Source organism: Phyllostomus discolor, chromosome 1, assembly GCF_004126475.2.
Source record: "Phyllostomus discolor isolate MPI-MPIP mPhyDis1 chromosome 1, mPhyDis1.pri.v3, whole genome shotgun sequence".
NCBI lineage: Eukaryota > Metazoa > Chordata > Mammalia > Chiroptera > Phyllostomidae > Phyllostomus > Phyllostomus discolor.
In genome coordinates this window covers 180,486,956-180,498,767 of record NC_040903.2, presented here as the reverse complement: position 1 = coordinate 180,498,767, position 11,812 = coordinate 180,486,956, and the positions used below count along the sequence as shown (strand labels likewise).

At 42.0% G+C, this 11,812-nt stretch overlaps 1 protein-coding gene across 9 annotated transcripts in view; it reads left to right on the top strand.

Moving 5' to 3' along the window:
• The first annotated feature begins 5,646 nt into the window (after positions 1-5,646).
• The window catches only part of FERMT2 (fermitin family member 2), a 77,292-nt gene continuing 71,126 nt past the window's right edge, over positions 5,647-11,812 (top strand). For 2 of the 9 annotated variants that reach the window (XM_028505678.2, XM_036010122.1), the window contains exons 1-2: positions 6,900-7,126; positions 7,541-7,706. In XM_028505678.2, the coding sequence (XP_028361479.1) occupies positions 7,550-7,706 (157 nt within the window). In that variant the 5' untranslated portion in view covers positions 6,900-7,126; positions 7,541-7,549. Of the gene's footprint in view, positions 5,926-6,893; positions 7,150-7,540; positions 7,707-11,812 lie in introns of those variants that run through there. The other 7 variants (XM_036010117.1, XM_036010115.1, XM_036010114.1 and 4 more) reach the window with 7 other exon arrangements.

Sequence of the window (11,812 nt, the reverse complement as noted above, 5' to 3'; positions counted from 1 at the left end):
CTCCCACTCCCCTGCTGCTAGCCCTCCATGTGCCCTCCATTTCTGTGGTTCTGTTCCTGTTCTAATTGTTTACTTAGTTTCTTTTGGTTTTGCTTTAGGTGTGGTTGTTAATAACTGTGAGTTTGCTGTCCTTTTACTATACATGTCTTTTCTTTATCTTCTTTTCTTAGATAAGTCCCTTTAGCATTTCATAAAATAAGGGCTTGGTGATGATGAACTCCTTTAACTTGACCTTATCTGAGAAGCACTGTATCTGCCCTTCCATTCTAAATGAGAGCTTTGCTGGATAGAGCAATCTGGGATGTAGGTCCTTGTCTTCCATGACTTGAAACATTTCTTTCCGGCCCCTTCTTGCCTGTAAGGTCTCTTTTGAGAAATTGGCTGACAGTCTGATGGGAACTCCTTTGTAGGTTACTGTCCCCTTATCTCTTGCTGCTTCTAGGATTCTCTCTTTCATTTTTACCTTGGCTAATGTAATTATGATGTGCCTTGGTGTGTTTCTTCTTGGGTCCAACTTCTTTGGGACTCTCTGAGCTTCTTGGATTTCCTGGACGTCTATTTCCTTTGCCAGATTGGGGAAGTTCTCCTTTATTATTTGTTCAAATACGTGCTCAATTTGTTGCTTTTCCCCTTCCCCTTCTGGTACCCCTATAATTCGGATGATGGAACATTTAAAGATGTCCTGAATGCTCTTAAGCTTCTCCTCATTTTTTTGAATTCTTATTTCATCATGCTTTCCTGCTTGGTTGATTCTATCTTCCTTCTGGTCCACTGTATTGTTTTGAGACCCAGTTTCCTTCCCTTCACTATTGCCTCTCCTCTGTGTATCTTCCTGCATGTCTTTTATGGTAACCTGCATCTTTTCATCTAATTTGCACCCAAAATCAACCAATTCCGTGAGCTTTCTGATCACCAGTGTTTTGAACTGTGCATCTGATAGATTGGCTAATTCTTGGTCGCTCAAAAGGATGAGTCCTGGGGGACTGATCTGTTCTTTTGGAAACATATCTCTCCCTGTTTCTCCTTTTTTTTTCTTTTTTTTCCCCGGTCTGGTCGCTCTTGTTACAGTGGGGGGCGGAGCCTTAGGTGTTCACCGGAGCTGGGCACCCCAGTCGCTAGATTGTGATGTTATATGTGGGGGCGGGGGCGGGGGTCAGAGCGGGGACGGGACCAGGGATGGGAGGGAACAATGGTGGTAGTTCCGTTCTCCTGGGATCTCAGTCCCTTTTCTGGGATCCTGGGCTGCAAGCTCTGCCCTGGTCCACAATCGTCGCCTCACTGGGTCCACCAGCCGCAGCTTGAGTACTGGGGACCACCGCTGCGTTCTTGTGCGCCGGATGGCTTTCGCGCTGATTTCACGCCAAGTTTTCCCACGCGCCGCCAACCCCCCCCCCCCCCCCCCCCCCCCTGCTCATCATCTCCTATCAGTCTGGATGTATGGGTCTACTTCAACTTCTTGGCTGTCTGACTTCCATTCAGATAAATCCTCTGACAGTTCTGGGTGTTATTCTGTCTGTCAATTATTGTTGTTCTAATTTTGGTTGTGTGAGGAGGTATGGTGCGCCCACCTATTCTTCCATCTTGCTGGAAGTCCTCACTTGACCATTTTTAATTAGGCTACTAGTCTTCTTACTGGGTACTTGTAATAGTTCTTTATATAGTCCAGATATAAGTCCCTTAAAAGATATATGACTTTCAAAAACAATTTTCTAATTCTGTGGGTTTTTTCCCCACATTTTTGATGTTATCCTTTGAAACATAGGCATTTTAAATGTTTATAAAATCCCATTTTGTTTTCTTTTGTTGCTTTGCTTTTATGTACTACTTAAGAAGCCATTGCATAATCCAAAGCCACAAAGGTTTACTCCTGTTTTCTTCTTTCAGAATTTTATGGTTTAGATTATACATTTAGTTCTATCATCTATTTCGAGTTAATTTTGTTTATGGTGTAAAGTATGGGTCTAATTTCACTCGTTTTTTAATGTGGATATCCTTTCTGATGTTTTACATATAAGCTTCCTGCATTACACTGATGTTCTTCAAAAGTTCGTGACCTTATATATCTACATGTCTGTCTTGGTGCCCTGCTTGCACCCTGCCAAGCACACAATTAGCTACCTTGCTTGTGCGAGCATATATGTGAACATTTCATATTTTTGATAGGGGCAGAACTTTTCACAAGATGACATGATGTTCAAATTTAAAGGAAAAAAGTTTTAAGTACCGATCAGCATTATTTTCTACAAAACACTTTCTATTGGGTTGGTCAAAAAGTCTGTTACGTTTTTTCTGTAAAATAAAAGACACATTTTTTATTTTTGCTAATAACATTATTGATTTGGATATTTTGAGTATGTTGACTATCTCTTGCTATTGACTTCTAAAGGGCAGAGGCCAGGGGTGCTGCTAACATCTTCCAATGCATAAGACAGCCCCACAGCAAAGAATTATTTAGCCAAAATGTCAATAGTACCAAGCAATTTTGCAAACCACTTTTGACACATTTGATCAGTCATAGCACCTTCTCTATATACACTGCACAGATCTTTTTTAATGTCTGAGTTTTTACCTTCCTTAAAATAATAAAGCATAACATGATGATGTGCATTTTCTTCCATCTTCAATATTAAAATGACTGCATAAAACTTCACTGATGTTGATTTTTTTTTAAAATGCACACTGATATGACAGCTGTCACAATACAACCTAACAAAATTGTTTTGAATGAAGTTAAAGGCAACTAAGCACTACTAGAGCCATCATATGGAAAAAAATCTAACAGACTTTTTGGCCAATCCAATATAATCTAGAGCATTAAACGTGAGCAGTGCATTTTTTTCCCCTAAAGTAGAGCTTTCATTTTATCTCAGAGCCCTTCTTTAGGTCTATATAGAAACAGCTCCTTTCCTAGCAAATCCTTTTTGTTTTTGTTTGCCAGCCCTTTCCTTGCTATTTAAAGTGACTGCCTGCTTCTATCAAAAAATGTGGCACTACAACCTCTCCTCCCATTCTGAGCTCACACCACATGCCCCTTGATTTCTACCTCCTTAGTAGCATTACCAGTTCGTTCCAATTTGGGGAATCCCTGAGACAGAGAGCGAATTCTGCTCACCTGGTATTTGACAGGAATAATTCATTACATTTCATCTTGCTGGCCTCATTTAGCATTATTAACCATCCTTACACATTCACACTCACACGAACCTCTTCTTATTCTTATATCCCGCGATCTCTCTTTTTATTTTCAAACCCCATGGTTATATTTTATATTGAACTTTTAGAAATATAAAGCACAGTTTAAGCTCAGAGAAAAAGCTGAAGTCAACCTGAGGATTACCAAGCTGGAGGACTGCGTTTGACGGCAGATCTGTGAGGTGTCATTTAGTCTAAATCTAAGTTCAGTGCTTGGTACCTTATTTGGATATTGCTGCTTTCAGTGCTTGAGCTGTTCTTCCAAACACTGGAGTTCTCGGCTACTTTTCAGTATGATGTAAGTACCACAAGTATTGCACTGTCTTTGAGTTTCTAGTGGGGGATTTCAGCTAAGATTTCACATCTGAATACACTGGAAGACTTGAGGTGGAAGTAAACATTTATGAAAAGCATTTGAAGGTCTCATTTGATAAACTAGAAAAAAACTGATTTAAGTCTGGCTCCTCTTTAATCTTCAAATCAACCAACAACTTGGAATATTTGAAAAGAAGGCCCCAAGGGACCAGATGCGCCCATCCTAGTCCAATTATCCCCCAATGATACTTAACAGAAGGTCACTGCCTTTCTGTGCTTTATGCCCCTCAAACATATACTGCTGGTTTTCTGAAGCTAGTAAAGTTTCTCTCTTTTAATTCTCGAGAGTCCAGACTTTTAAAAAAAATTATTATTTTTATTGATTTTACAGAGAGGGGGAGAGAGAGAGGGAGAGTAACAGAGAGGTGAGAGAGAAATATCAATCTGTTGCCTCTCACAGTGCCCAGAAGAGGGATGACTGTGTAACCTAGGCATGTGCCCTGACCAGGAATTGAATCCATGATCTCTTAGTTTATAGGAAGACATTCCACCCAACTGAGCCGCACAGGCCAAGGCTAAAGTCTCTTATAAAGTGATAATTAAGCTATTTAAAATGTTAAGAAACAGGACTGTTATTCATAATATTAAATCCACCCTCCTCTATTGCTAAATGTAGGGAATATTCAGACAAGTGGGCAGCAGCCACTACAGCAGGCACTGTGGTGGAAAGTTCAGAAAGTAACTCACGGAGAATGAGAAAAGAACTGGAATGTGTAAGCTGAGTATTAAAAGGGTTTCTGAGCCACGACAGCCAGCTTTGAGAAATTTGTCTAAAGGAACAGGTATGTTCAGAAAGGACATGGATTTTTTCACTTCTATAAAGTCATGTTTGTGAAGCCATGGTTATTCAGACTTTATTGGAGTGCTTGTGAAGGTCATTAGGTACAATTCTTAGCCTCATTCTAGCTTTCGTTGTAAATATCTATCCCCTCTACCTCTGGTCTTTTTTTGTTCTCTTGTTTTGTGCCATTAATAATGTATTCTATATCATAGTTTATGCATCCTTATACAGTGCCATAAGTCTTTTTGGGATGAGGTGTCAAAATAAACATATAAAAACTTAAAGCCAGGATTTCCCCAATAACGCAATTTCTCCACAGGAAAGACCTACTATTTCCATGACATTTGTGTTGATTTGGTATCAGCATGTTTTACATTTCTTTTGTGCCAATCTATTTGTAAATTTGTTGGCAATACAATTTAAAGTTCCTACTCTAAGTTTTATTTGTGGATATTAAAAAGCACACAAGGAAACCCCTGAGAACCCTGCTCTGGAGTCTGGTCGCTGGTCTATCATTGTGAATGTAATGGCATGCACAGAGAAACTGAGATGCTGAATACAATCTGAACTGGTGATAGAAGGGTTCTGAATGCAAAGCTTTGGAGTTTTTAGAAAATAAAAAAGACCCCTGGCTGGCGTAGCTCAGTGGATTGAGCTCAGGCTGCGAACCAAAGTGTCGCAGGTTCGATTCCCAGCCAGGACACATGCCTGGGTTGCAGGCCATGGCCCCCAACAACCGCATATTGATGTTTCTCTCTCTCTTTCTCCCTCCATTCCCTCTCTAAAAAAATAAATAAATAAAATATTTTTAAAAAGACAATAAAAAAGAAGAAAAAGAAAAAAGATCTCCTATGATCTCAACATCCAGAGAGCTTCCTAATTTTGTGGTGTGTTTCCTTCCAGATTTTTTCTCTGCATATTTAAGAATAGATAAGCTTGTGATTTTACAGCTGCATGTACAGTTGTACCCTAACAATTTTCGTTTATTAAAAAACATTTCCCCATATATTTTCAACACCGTAATTTACATAAATCTTCTCTCCTCTCTGGTTCCAAGCCAGCTACTTGAAATCTCCACTCGTAGAAATAATTGGAGAGTGGAGAGACTACAGACTTGAGGCATCAATTTCTCCATGACTACTAGCTGAAAATACTGTAATGGTTTTCCCTATTTGTGTGTGTGCGTGTGTGTGTGAGCGCCAAACCTCTGGCATCTGACTCAATTTCGCTGCTTTCCTTTGTGGGTCCCACCCTTTTCTTGAGGCCTCTAATCTGGTTTCCCAATTGTGTTGATGAGCCAAGGCTTATTTACCTGGTGGGTTCCTCTTCGAAGAGTTTTACAAAGCTCAAGACGATTTTGAGACTTTTAAACCTGGGGTCTTTTATGGGATCTGCGGTATCTCATTCGCGTCTTCTAGACCTACATTTTTTGAGCCATGCATTTGCCAGCGAGGCAGTTCCCCTGATTAGCTGTTTCTGAAGAGAGCCCACTCGCCAGAGCACTCCAGTAAATGGGGAAGTGAAAAGTAAAATGGGAAGCTGGAGGACCGTTCTCCATCGCTAGACGGTCTCAACAGGTAAGGTTCTTAGTTCCTCCCTATACTTGCTGGCACCAGTCCAGAGCTATTGAAATTCCTTCAAGGTGTGGCTGAGGGTGGGGTAGAGGAGGTATGTTCACTAAAAGCCTTCGTGGACTGTTAGATTTCAGTTGCCCATAGAGACATTAAAAGAGCTGGAGAAAGTTTCAGAGTAAAACCACTGTACTTATTATTTTTTTCTTTTTTTCCCGTTAAACAAGAGCATTGTAGGACGTATTTGGCTCACTTCTGGCTGGAGCTTCCGAATGGGTTAAGAGCGCGTGCAAAGTCTTGGGAGTCCAGTAGGAGTTGCTGGTTGTGCCGGACATTACTTGCAAAGCAATTTTTGTGGTTCACCTCCCTCTGGGTTTTGTCATTCTTTTGTGGGATGTTCATGGAGCTGGCTTGAGCAACTACTTTTTAAAGTTTTCACGTCCCAAACCTCATCTCCAGCTCTTGGAGTGCGGCACGTCTCAGCGCCCCGAGACTTCTGGTCCCGCTCCAAGCGTGGGGAGGGGGCGGGAGGTACTTTGTTCCCTGAAAACTACCCTGTCCTGGGAATTTCCTGTGGCCGTTTCTCACGGACAAGCCCCCTCCACCGGCTGGAAGCGCAACCACTCTCTGCCACGGGTCCCGCACAGCCAGGGACGCGAGCAGGGAGGGAGCGCCCCGCTGCCCACCCGCGTTCCCCTCGCTCCCCCTCGCTCCCCCTCGCTCCCCCTCCTCAGGTCCCTGCGAGAGCCCGGATGTTGGATTCTATCCCTACGCCGGGTCCTTCATTTCCATAAAAGGGCAGCGGCTCCGCGGGGCTGAGATTGCTGCCGCCGCGGGCGCCCCCCGCCCCCTTCGCTCAGCTCCCGCCCCCGCGCACCGCCCCGCCCCCAGCCCGAGTCCGCGCGGCCCCCTGCCCCGAGTGCGGTCGCTGGGGACGGTGGGGGAGGGGGCGCGGCAGCCCGGCCCGCTCCGGGCGGCTCGGCCGGGCGGAGGAAGGAGGGAGCGGGCGCGCCCAGCCGCTGCTGGACTCCAACTGAGGGGGCGGGGAGAGAGGGGTGGAGCCCCGGTTGAGAAGCGAGGGGCCGCGACGACGGGACTCCATTAGTAGCTCCAGCCGGGACGCTGCGCTTTGCCGGTTAAGGTGGGCGACCCGGACGCTGCTGCCCCGCGAGCCACCGCCTCCGCGCTGTTGCCGCGCGAGCCGCAGGTTGGGAGCGCGAGGGGCGCGCAGTGAGGGGCAGGGACCTCGGCTGATACCTCGGTGGGGAGCAGGGGTGGGCAGGAGAAGGAGGAATGTGGAGCCCGCGGGCGGCGTCTCGTCGGCCGGGGTGCGGCCGGGCAGGTGAAGCCCACTGCGGTCCGCTAGACTGGGGCCGTGCGGGCGGGTGACGTCGTGGCCGCCGAGGGCCGCCGCGGGGCGGGAGCCGGGGCGGCCGACGGGAACGGGCGCGGGGGCGCAGACTGCTGCCCGCAGCCCGGCCCCCGCCGCCGCTCTCCCGAGTTCGTGTGGAAACGCTCGCGTCCTTCACGTCCCACCCCGTTGCCGACTCGGTGCTTTCGGTGGGATTTGCCTTCTTGGGAGGAGTGACGCTTACGAGAGCCATTTCCTCCGTGCTCGCAGGAAGGAGCCATGGCTCTGGACGGGATAAGGATGCCAGATGGCTGCTATGCGGATGGGACGTGGGAACTGAGTGTTCATGTGACGGACCTGAGCCGCGATGTCACCCTAAGAGTGACTGGAGAGGTGCACATTGGAGGAGTGATGCTCAAATTGGTGGAAAAACTCGGTGAGTAGCATCCCAGACTGCGAGGAGGGGAGAACTTTAGGCGAGGGGGAGGGGTGGATTTTAGAAATCTTGGTTGGCGTCCCACAAATACGTTTTTAAAAATGTAAGATTTTTCAGTGTTTAAGCTATAGATATTTTCTTCTTCGCAACGTGTTTTTTATCGTTACTCTTTCAAGTTTTCATAATGTGGTTCCAACTTTCCGATTAATACATTTAATTGCACAGTTACCCGGGATAACGCCTTAATTCTTCTTTAAATTTAGTGAGTTCACATTAAAAGAAATGAGAAACATGCACAAGTGGATTCTGGGAGGGGGATGTTACAGGGTTTGTGGTTATCAATTACTTATCTTCAGTTTACCCGAATGTTGGTGACGTTTGAATTTGAGGAAAATCCACTTGGATGATGCAAAATCTATTTAAGAATAAACTGTACAGGAAAATGTGCAACTCCTGTCGCCAATATCAAGGTTCTGTATAGCTGTACTCCTGCGTGGAGTGTATTAAAATAAATTTCCAGTCATCCACTCTTGCAAGGGGCGGGGCAGGGTTTGACTATCTATAGTCCATGCTTTAAGTAAGCTATTTCGAGTGTTCAATTTTATATTAATAACAAGCTGGTGAAAGAATTTTGTGTTAAAAACGGACGTTAAGCTACTTAGAGATGGATAGTATTTGCTTGGGTACAACTATATATTGAGTTGATTTAAAACTGACTCAATTTTAAATAGTAGGATATACAACAATCTGAAGTGTAAGGAAATTTTACAACACACATTTTTTGTGATGGATGAAACCACTTTCAGCTGGAAGAATCTACTGAAATCATTCAGTACATAATGTTGTCACAAGAGAAATGCTGGGCGTACTGTCTTCCTGAGCTTCAAAGTGCCTTTTATATGTAATACAGTTCTGATAAGGTGGTGATGGTATGTGTGGCATAGTCTTTTTAGGCTTTTGGGTTTTTTGTGTTTTTAGAAAAGCATTCCTTCTTCAAGCCACTCTGGGAAAGTAGAAAAGTGGTATTTATCAGGAAATTTATTTCTTACCAAGGGATTATTGTATAACCTTCCATATAAACTGACTTGACTAGTGCCCCAATGCAATATGCAAAATAAGACAGAGTTCATTTAGGTGGACTGTCTTTGTATTCCTTCAGGAAATTTAATTATTGAAGGGCCAAAAAGAAGCCCCATGCAAGGTAGTTGCCTCCTCAGGACTGCATTCTTTGGCTCCCTGAGACAGCCCACGAAAGAGATTCCCCTGGGGTAGTTCTTTGAAAATGAGACTTTTCTGTATTGTTTATCCAGTTAACTAGTGGTTAACATTTTTTCTGATCTGGTTTGGATAAATCAATTACTGTTTGCAAAATATTTGTAACTCTTTTGTCCAGCACTAGTGTGGGGATTATTTAAGGAAGAAAATATCAAATATAATTGTTCATATCTCCTTTTGTTTTCAAAGGAAACAAGCATTTACATCAGAAATTGCTTTAGGATCTTATTAATAATACTGGTTTCAACAAGAGAGATTGCTTATTATGAAAAAGGAGCTGTTGAAGGTGACAGAGACAACTTGTAGTTCTTGAAAGCCAGCCTTTAATGAATAAATAATGAATTCTATATTTATATTACATTGATTAAAATTGTGTATTACAGAATCCCAGACATACATAGAAATATAGAGAATAAACTATTTACAGGGAGAACTGATGTTAATTTTAAGTGACTGTAATCTTAATCTTTTAATGTTCATGCATTTAAAATGTTTTATATCGTGAAAAGGAGCTCAACATTGTAGGAAATGTTGTGCACATGGAAACCTTGCATCTTTCTTGAACTGAACCAGTACCAGTCTTCTTAATATTTTGATTTCCAAATATAAAGCACTTATTAACATAATTCTGATGTTCCTGTTTAGTACAAGTGAAGCTAAAAGATGTTTTGCTCCTTGCTTTAGGATTAGCGAATGGTAAACAGTTTTGTTACCTGTTGGCTAGTAAATAGAGAAATTCAGTAGAGCAGCATTTAAAATTTACAAATTAATCTAGTAAAATTAGAAAAGAACTTTATAACTCTTTAGAGTTGCCTAAAACTGGAATGACCTGCCTTCTGAAGCCTTAAGTTGTGTCATTGAAGGTGTTAAAGGGCAGACTGAATGGCTACTTGTTAACAGTAGCTATAGTTGATCAGAGCAGCTTGGTGGAGTCTAGATGATAAGAGGTGGAGGTCAAGGTAGGGATGGGGATAGCACAGGGTCTTATGTCTCTGGATTGCAGAGCAAGGATGGACAATTAGCAGAACCAGTTAGCTACTGTGGCCTTGGGACAGTTACGTACCTTGAATCAGAAGCTACTACACCATTTACCTACAACCTTAACTCCAAATGCTTATATGATATACTCTTAGTCTCATTAGAGTGTGTATAAATACCTAAGTATTATGTTTTAAGACTGTCTTGTCTAATCAATTTTACAGTGACTCCTCCCCTTAACACTGTAGTAAAATTTTGTATGTGCACATTGTGGAATTTCTTGAAAAGAGGCTTTTTAGCTTTTATTAGATTCTCAAAGAGGCCTATGATCAAAAAAGGTTACGGCACAACTGTGCAGATTGGCCTTTCAGGGTCACCCTTACTGCGAAGGTACAGTGTTCATCCCAGACTTAAGCAGTTAAGCTAAAAAAGTAGATAATGCTTCCTAAGTGGGTGTCATTTTTGTAGCTAGAATTTTACAAAGAACTTTAAGCCATGATTTTTACATTTATGACTTTGTTTCAAAGATCTGAAAGGTCCCTTTTAAATTTCAGTGTAAGCATTGACTGGTGTCCTGCAGAGCGCAAGCTCTCTGATTCAATTCTGGTCTGGTCACATGTCTGGTGTGCAGGTGGTCCCTAGTTGGGGTGAGGTAGGGGTGTGTGGGAGAGGCAGCAGATCAGTGTTTCTCTCACGCATTGATGATTCCCTCTCTCCCTTCTCTCTAAAAGATGAATAAATAAAATCTTTTATTTTTAATTTTTAAAAAAGATTTATTTATTTATTTATTTTTAGAGAGGGGAAGAGAAGGAAAAAGAGAGGGAGAGAAACATCAGTGTGTGGTTGCCTCTCACGTGTAGGAACCTGTCCTGCAACCCAGGTGTATGCCCCTGACTGGGAATCAAACCTGTGACCCTTTGGTTTGCAGGGCTGCACTCAATCCACTGAGCTATGCCAGCCAGGGCTAAATAAAATCTTTAACAAATAAAACAGTATAAAACACATTTGTCATTCTGCACTAATCTTTTAAAAGAAAGCAAAGATGTACATCAAGAAGTGGGTTTTAGGGAATTATATCGTGATGTGACAAGTGGTTGTATCTGTGACTTGGTCTAGGCTGATACTGGACAAATGATCTTTAACATGGATCCTTTTAATGTTTATACCTCATTCCAAAAATGAAAAATTGTTTCCACCTTTTTTTAATATACAGATTGAAACCCTTAAATACAATTTTTAAAATATATTGCACGTTTTGTTAAAAACAATTTTCAAGCCTGTATGGTGTTTTTTACTTTAAAGAAAAGGATTAAAATATAAAACATAGGGATAAGGATTATAAATATATCAGAGAATAGAATTATAAAGCAGTTGTATTAAAAATAAATTTTGTAAAGAGGCTGAATTTTATGGACTTTCCTGATGTTTCTCTGGAGATCATTGAGAAATACTAAAACTGTTCTCCATAGGATTTAAACTTTAGTCAGGATTTGAGGATTCTAAATTCCAGAGAGATACTTTGTTTTAGTGCATTTTAATAATCACTTTATAAAAATTGTTTTTTAAAAACTTATGTGTACAATTAAATTTTTACCTTTATATAAAAATTCATTTTGGTTAAGGAATAAAGAATTTCTTTGTAACTTGAAACTCACTGAATGGAAATCTCCAGCCAACTCTACAAGCTTGAAAGGAAGAATAGACTATGTGATTTGTAAGTACCTTTTAGCTCTGATTATGAGTAGGAAGAATGTAGAAATTGACTTAGATCAGGTTAAATAATTCAGAGGGGAAAACGTAAGTTGGGTGACTCAAGCATAACTATAAAGAGATATATGGAGTTGACTTACACA